The sequence below is a fragment of the Coenobita brevimanus genome, chromosome 43 (genome assembly GCF_032717465.1).
Source record: "Coenobita brevimanus isolate Jiangsu-jjx chromosome 43, ASM3271746v2, whole genome shotgun sequence".
Taxonomy (NCBI): Eukaryota; Metazoa; Arthropoda; class Malacostraca; order Decapoda; family Coenobitidae; genus Coenobita; species Coenobita brevimanus.
The window spans coordinates 1271723-1280000 of NC_136996.1; the positions used below are offsets into that span (position 1 = coordinate 1271723).

At 47.2% G+C, this 8278-nt stretch overlaps 1 protein-coding gene across 1 annotated transcript in view; it reads left to right on the forward strand.

Moving 5' to 3' along the window:
- Positions 1-429: 429 nt before the first annotated feature.
- RhoGAP93B (MyTH4 and RhoGAP_KIAA1688 domain-containing protein RhoGAP93B) overlaps positions 430-8278 on the forward strand; it is a 174831-nt gene continuing 166982 nt past the window's right edge. Inside the window, exon 1 of the mRNA XM_080270806.1 lies at positions 430-499. Coding sequence (XP_080126932.1) covers positions 430-499 — 70 coding nt within the window. The remainder of the gene's footprint in view (positions 500-8278) is intronic.

Here is an 8278-nt window from a genome sequence, read left to right on the forward strand (position 1 = left end):
CTAAGGGACAGGTGCTACTAACCCTCCTAAACCACGTAAAATACCACCAATTGGCTTACATTAAATAGCCTTCAGCCAAAGTTAACGTATTCGATATAACAAATGTTCTTCGTTATTGCTCTTGAGATGTTATACGAAGAACCGCATCGTCTCAGCCACCAGCCAACACTCATGGAAGGCCGGTGTGAAAGTTAAGAATAAAAATGAACTTACTATTGATACCGGTATACAATATTAGTCACCTGAGAGAGACCATCCCTGTGGACCATTGAGCACGTGTCCTAGACTGTGAGAGTTGGAATATTTTTTTAGATGATTGTGTAGTGATGCGATGGGTTGTTTTTAGAGAGAGAGAGAGAGAGAGAGAGAGAGAGAGAGAGAGAGAGAGGGAGAAAGAAAGAGAGGAAAAGAGAGAGGCTTGTCTTGGTCATGTCGTGGTGCATGGGTGACAAAGGCGGCGACATAGATCAGGCTCGGCGTAAGAAGATTCTCTTGGAAGGTAGTCACGGAGCCACCCCAAGATATCTGTGTTGACGCCCCTAGCCCTCTAATTTATCCAGCCCTCCTGCCTCTGCCATCCCCCTCACTCACACTCCCTCATACCCTGCTGCCCTCCTCACCCATACTCCCTCATACCCTTCTATCCCCCTCACTCACACTCCCTCATACCCTACTGTTCCTCTCACTCCCACTCCCACATACCCTGCTGTCCCCCTCACTCATACTCCCTCATACCCCACTGTCCCCCTCACTCACACTCCCTCATACCCTGCTATCCCCCTCACTCATACCCCCTCATACCCTGCTCTCTCCCCGTCACTCATTATTTTCTCATACTTACTGTTTTTTTTCAGTGTGTGTTAGTTTTTTTGGTTAATTTGTAAGCTTGTTTCGCCTCACTCACACTTTATTTATTTTTTCGTTTCTCACATTTTTTCTGTCGTGTGAATTCCTCCCTACTTATGTTTAATTAGTATGCTGCCTTCCCTCTCACTCACACTCCCTCACACTCATTGTTTTTTGTCAGTTTATGGTGGTTTCTTGTCTGTTGTTAATTAGGAGGCTTGTGTTTCACTCACTCACACTGAAGAGGATTAGTTGGCAATGAAGGAAATAGGTGAAGGAGAGAAAGTATGAGGCAGGGATGAGAAGGAATTGAGGAAAGGAGATAGGGAAGGGATGAGGGAGGGGAGTAAGTGCTGAAGGAAGGAAGGTTGGAAGTGAGGGGTCAGTAGGAAGTGAAGGAAGGAGAGAGAGAGAGAGAGAGAGGGGGGGGGAGGCACTTAGACTGGGCACGGTGGCCAAAGTGAGATAAATAAACAAATAGAAGAAGGAGGATCTGGCGCCTGTGTGTGTGTGTGTGTGTGTGTGTGTGTGTGTGTGTGTGTGTGTGTGTGTGTGTGTGTGTGTGTGTGTGTGTGGTAAGGACAGAGACGGAAGGTATAGGAGAAGAAATGGGAAAATGAAGGTTTGAGAGGAGAGATACAGATAGACAGGTAGATAGGTAGGTAGGTAGATAGGTAGAGAGAGGAGAAGGAAAGAGAAAATAAAGGTATGAGAGGTGAGAAAAAGGGCATAAAAAAGGTGGGAGAGATAGATAGACAGATAGATAGATAGATAGGTAGGTAGGTAGGTAGGTAGAGAGAGAGAACTGAGGACATAGGCAAGAGAATAAGTGGGAGGGAGAGACTGGGTGGAGGAATGGAATGAGGGAGAAAGAATGAAGTAAGGGAGGAGGCAGACAGGGAGGGAAGGAGGGATGAAGGGAGAGAGGAGGCTGAGAGGAGGAAGGGAGGGAAGAGGTGAGGGGGGAGGGAGAGATTAAGGGAGAGACGAGAATGGAAGTAGACAGGCAGGTAGAGGAAGCGTGAAGGAGGAACTAGGAGCACGGAGAAGGAAGGAAGGAAGGAAGGGAGGGAGGAAGGAAGGAAGAGGAGAGAGAAGGAAGAAGTCAGCGGGAAGAAAGAAGTTAAAAAAAAGGAAGAAAGTAAAGGAAGCAGAAAGAATGAATGACAAATAAAGAAACAGAAGGTGCAAGAAGAAAATAGTAAAGGAAGGAAATAAAGGAAACAGGAGTACCAGGAAGGAAGTCACAGAAAAAAGAAAAAAGAAAGAAATGAAGGAAGTAATGAATGACTGAATGAAGGAAGCATTGGCAGTAGCGATAAAAAAGTGAATGAGGGAAGTAATGAATGACTGAATAAAGGTAGTAGTAATAGTAGTAGTTATAGTAGCAGTCGTAAGAGGAAGAGTAGTAGTAGTAGTAGTAGTAGTAGCAGTAGTAAGAGCATCAGGCCTACCCAGCCCAACTCACCATTCCCCATCTTGACCCCTGGACATTGGCAACGCTGCGGTGACTGACGGAGTGACTGGGTGGATGTGGCAACACTGTCTCAGGTGCCACAGCTCACCCTGTCACCCTGAGTCACCCCAAGCCTCTCACCCTCACCCTAGCTCCACCTTACTCACCCTCTCCCTGGCTCCTTACGCATCCTCACTCGCTCCAAGCCTCTCACCCTCACCCTAGCTCCACCTTACTCACCCTCACTCTCTCCACTTCACTCTATAACACACACACACACACACACACACACACACACACACACACACACACACACACACACACACACACACACACACACACACACACCTTTGACCTTTGAACCGCAGTACCAATATATCGAGGAATTTCGAAATGAACGGAGCTGGATTTTGACATTCTTTCGTTCGACTGTTAGTGGGGTGGACAGATTGCAGGCCTTTGTTTCCTTCTTTTTTTTTCTTATCAAAATATCTGACGAATTTATTTACTACAGATCTATTTTGCCCATTAATAACTTGTGTCTATTTATCTATCTATCTGTCTGTCGGTCTGTTTAACTATCTATCTATCTGTCTGTCTATCTGTCGCCTTCGTGTCACCCCTCCCCCTGTGGCTGTGTGTGGAGAGAGAGAGAGAGAGAGAGAGAGAGAGAGAGAGAGAGAGAGAGAGAGAGAGAGAGAGAGAGAGACTTCCTGAGCATTAAAGAAAGAAGGGGAGGGGAGGAAGAAAGGCTCGGAAGTTTGCAGGAGAGGGAGGAGGAAGGAGGGGACTTGGGTCGAAGGATTAGAGAGAGAGAGAGAGAGAGAGAGAGAGAGAGAATTCCGTGAACAATAAAAGGAGAGTGAACAGAAAGTGAACTACAAGAAATCGGATTAGAAGAAATAATAATAATAATAATAATAATAATAATAAATACGTTGATGATGATGACGATGATGATAATGATGATAAAGACGATGATGATGATGATGGTGATGATGATGATATTTGATGATAAAGACGATGATGATGATGATGATGATGATGATGATGTGGAAGAGGAAGAAATTAGTCAGTCAGATCAGACCTCAACATCTCACCACGATTCTCACTTCGGTCGCCTCTCAAGACATTTTTTTTTGTTTATCTCAAGAAAACTGCTGAATGGTCACTGTCCTGAGTTGTCTTATCGTCTTGTCTTGGGTTCCTTCTTTTTCTTTTAACTGAGAGCTCTGCGTGCTTACTTTGCTGTTGGTTTGTTATTGTTTTAATTTGTTTTTGTTGTTTGGTGTTGTTTTGTTTGTTCTTTTTTCATATTATTGTTATAGTTATTATTATTATTATTATTATTATTATTATTATTTTTATTATTATTATTATTATTATTATTATTGAGATTTTTATTAAGACATCTCTACACCTATACAATCCAACCTACAAAATGTCCCCTCTGAGTGTGTGTGTGTGTGTGTGTGTGAGTGTGTGTTTATCTCTCTCTCTCTCTCCTCTCAGCGTCATGCTAACTTTAGCAGTTTGGTCATCATTTCTCCTCACGTTTTATTTCTTTGATGCTTTATACCTCCTCTCTCCCTCCTTCCTTCCCTCCATTCCTCCTTCCTTCCCTCCATTCCTCCATCCTTCTTTCCTTCCTTCCTTTCGTCTTTCCTTTCCTTTTCTGTTCCTTCCTTCCTTCTTTCCTCTCTTCTTTCACTTGTACATTTCTTGCATTCTTTCCTTCCTTCCTTCCTTCCTTTCTTCATCTGTCTATTCATCGTTTCTTCCTTTATATTTCCTTCCTTCCTTTATTCATTCATTCACTCATTCATATGTTCCTTCCTTCCATTCTTCGTTCCTTCCTTCCTTCCTTCATTCATTCATTCATTCATTCACTCATTCGTGTGTTCCTTCCTTCCATTCTTCGTTCCTTCCTTCCTTCATTCATTCATTAATTCCTTCATTCATTCATTCATTCACTCATTCGTGTGTTCCTTCCTTCCATTCTTCGTTCCTTCCTTCCTTCATTCATTCTTTCATCCTTCCTTCCTTACTTCCCTCTCTTCCCCTCTTATGCTTCATTTTGCATCTTCCTTCGTCTGCTTCACTTTTCCTTCCTTCCTTCCTTCTATCCCTCCTCTGCATCTCATTTTTCCTTCATTCTTTTCTTCCCTTCCCCTCCTCTCCCTTCCTTCTTTTTTCCTTTCTCAGATACTTCCCTGTACGCCTCTCCATCCTTCTTCCTCCTTCCGTCTGTCCTTCTTTCTCCCTCCCTTCCCTCCCTTCCTGTCATTCTCCCCCCCCAATTTTTTTCCCCTCACTTCCTCCTTCTCTTTCTCACTCCTCCTTTATCGTTCTGTCTCCCTCCGTCATTTCCTTCCCTCATTTTTTCCTCCATCCCAGATACCCTCCCTCTTTCCTTCCCTCCCTTTCCCCATCACTTCCCCCATCACTTCCCCCTCATCTTCCCTCACTTCCTTCTTGCCCTCCTTCTCTTCCCTCTCTTCTTCCCTTCCTCCCCTCTCAGTTCCCTCTCACCGTTCCTCTCTTCCCTCTCCTTCCCTTACTTCCCTCTCACCCTGTCTCCTTCTCACCCTCCCTCTTTTCTCTCTCGCCCTCCCTCTCTTCTTCCCTTCCTCCCCCCTCACTTCCTTCTCACCCTTCCTCTCTTCCCTCCCACCCTCCCTCTCCGCCTCCCTTCCTCCCTCCTTCCTTCCGTCTCCCTCTCCCTTCCTCTCTCTGCTTACATTCTTTTAAGCCACAAACGCTGCTCATGAGTGTCAGGGAGAGAAGGAGAGGAGGGAGGGAGGAATGGAGGAAAGAGAGGGGGACGGAAGAATGGAGGAAAGAGAGGGGGAGGGAAGAATGGAGGAAAGAGAGGGGGGGAGGGAAGAATGGAGGAAAGAGAGGGGGAGGAAAGAATGGAGGAAAGAGAGGGGGAGGGAAGAATGAAAGAAAGAGAGGGGGAGGGAAGAATGGAGGAAAGAGAGGGGGAGGGAAGAATGGAGGAAAGAGAGGGGGAGGGAAGAATGGAGGAAAGAGAGGGGGGGAGGGAAGAATGGAGGAAAGAGAGGGGGAGGGAAGAATGGAGGAAAGAGAGGGGGAGGGAAGAATGAAGGAAAGAGAGGGGGAGGGAAGAATGGAGGAAAGAGAGGGGGGGAGAGAAGAATGGAGGAAAGAGAGGGTGAGGGAAGAATGGAGGAAAGAGAGAGGGGGGAGGGAGGAACAGAAGGGAGAGAAAGGGGAAGTAGAAAGGAGAGGGGAATGGAGGAAAGAACGAAGATTGCAGGGAAGGAGAGGAGGAGGAGGAGGAAGAAGAAGAAGAAGAAGAAGGAGGAGGAGGAGGAGGAGGAGTTCAGGAGGAAGAAGAAGGGAGAGAAAAAATGAAAGAAGAGATGAGAGGAGGAAAAGGAAAAAGACTGCTGGAGTAAAGACAAGGTTTGATGAAGGAAGCAGGGAAGGAGGGTTAGACTGAGAGGGAAAAGGCAAAGGCGTGAAAATTTGAAGGAAAAGAAAGAAAAAAATATGAAACAAGACATATATACTGATTGTTAAGAGAGAGAGAGAGAGAGTAGCACTTGAACGGTATGCAAGGAAAATAAAGGAAGGAGAATGGAAATTGAGAGAAGGAATGCGAAAGTTGTGGAGAGAGAGAGAGAGAGAGAGAGAGGGGGGGGTTGCACAGTTACACAGACCACACAGACCTTACTTTCTACATGGTCTGGCCTTCGTGTTGATAAAATGACTTTCTTCCTAACTAAACACGTTTGTAAACAGGACAGGAAAGTAGAGAAGAGGAGTGGCATATAGCTAAGAAGGGAGGTGGAAGGAAGAGAAGGGAGGAGGTAGGAAGGGAGGGGAGGAGGAAGGAAGGGAGGGGAGGAGGAAGGAAGGGGGACGGAAGAGGGAAGGTGGAGGAGGGGAGGAAGGAAAGGAAATCATTAGGGAGGGGAAGGAAGGAGAATGCGAGAGGTGGAAGGAAGGAAGGAAGGAAGGGGAGGATGAAAGGAGAGAAGGGAGGAAGCCATGAGGGAGGGAGAGGAGGAGGATAAGGGAGGATAAGGGTGGTTTCCTCTTCCCTCCCTTGAGCTCATCTGTGTCTCCCTCCCTTCCTCCCTTCCTCACAGCTTCCCTTCCTCCTCCCTCCTCTCTCCACCATTCTTCCTCCTCTTGTCTCCTTCTCACATATACATTCTTCCTGTCATCCCCTCCTTCCTTCTTCGTAGCTTCCCTTCCTCCTCCCTCTATCTCTCCACCATTTCTTCCTCCTCCCCTTCTCATTCCTCTTTCTCATAGCCTATTCATCTTTTCCTCCCCTTCCATCTCCCTTCCCCCTCCTCTTACCCTCCCCCCTTCCTCTCTCTCTCTCTCTCTCTTCCTCCTCTTGCTCTCGTTCTATTTTCCTACGCCTCCCCCCCTCTGCAATTTTCCTCCCCTGTTCCCTCCATTCTCTCCCCCTCTCTCCCTCTCCTGACCTTCGGATTCCTCTGCTCTCTCTCCCCTCCCTTCCCCTCCCTCCCTCTTCTCCCACTTCCCTCCCATACCCCCCACTCTGCCCTCCCCAACCCCCCCTCTCCCCTCATTACTTCATTATATCATTCTCCCTCCTCCCTCTCTCCCTTTACCCCCTCCCTCCCCCTCTCCCCCTCTCCCCCTCTCCCCCTCTCTCCCCCTCTCTTCCTCCCGTCTCCCCTCAACCTTTCCTATATACCCTTTCTCCTTCCCCACCTTCCCCACTTCCCCTTTTCCTTTCCCACTCCTCTCCTCTTCCTCCCTCCATCCCCTCCCCTTCTCCCCTCCCCTCCCCTCATTACTGCCTCCCCCCAGTGCATCTCTCCCCTCCCCTAACCTCTTGACTTAAACTTTTTTCCCTCTTTAAATACTTCCCTTCTGCCTTCACTACTTTTTTTTTTTTACCTCTCCTCTTGTTTTCCTCTTTTCCTCTTGATTTTCTTTTTCCTCTTTTCCTCTTGATTCTCTTTTTCTTTTCCTCTTGATTCTCTTTTTCCTCTTTTCTTCTTGATTCTCTTTTCTTATTTCCTCTTGATTCTCTTTTTCCTCTTTTCCTCTTGATTCTCTTTTCTTATTTCCTCTTGATTCTCTTTTTACTCTTTTCCTCTTGATTCTCTTTTTACTCTTTTCCTCTTGATTCTCTTTTTACTCTTTTCCTCTTGATTCTCTTTTCTTTTTCCTGTTTTCCTCTTCCTTCCCATTTTCTTCATTATTCTGATTCGTTTTGTGTTTTACTGTTATTTTGCCTTCATTTTTCTCGTCCCTTCCCTTCCTTTCCTTTCCTTTCCTTCCTTTCCCTCCCCTTCCCTTCCCTTCCCTTCCCTTCCCTTCCTTCCCTTCCCTTCCCTTCCCTTCCCTTCCCTTCCTTTCCTTTCCTTCCCTTCCCTTCCCTTCCTTCCCTTCCCTTCCCTTCCCTTCCTTCCCTTCCCTTCCTTCCCTTCCCTTCCCTTCCCTTCCCTTCCTTCCCTTCCCTTCCCTTCCCTTCCTTCCCTTCCCTTCCTTTCCTTTCCTTCCTTTCATTCCCTTCCCTTCCCTTCCCTTCCTTTTCCATCCTCCCTTCTTCCCCTCTCCCCCTTTTCTTTCTTCTCTCTCTCTTCTCTCCTTGCTGCCATCTCTCTCTCTCCTTCCCTTCCCCCCCTTTCTTTCCCTCCCCCTTCCCTCTCTTCTCCCCTTTCTCTCCCTTCCCCTTCCCTCCCTTCTCGCCTTTATCCCCCTTCCCCTTCCCTCTCTTTTCCCGTTTCTCCCCCTGCCTCTTCCCTCCCTTCTCCCCTTTCCCTCCTTCCCTTCTCCCCTTTCCCTCCCTCCCTCCTTCCCTTTCCCTCCTTCCCTTCTCCCCTTTCCCTCCCTCCCTTCTCCCCTTTCCCTCCCTCCCTCCCTCCCATCCTTATCTCATATTTCTCCCTAGATTTTTCCCTGCAGTCTCTCGTGCCTCACTTCCTCGTTACCTCCTCTCCTCCACTTTCTCCCGCC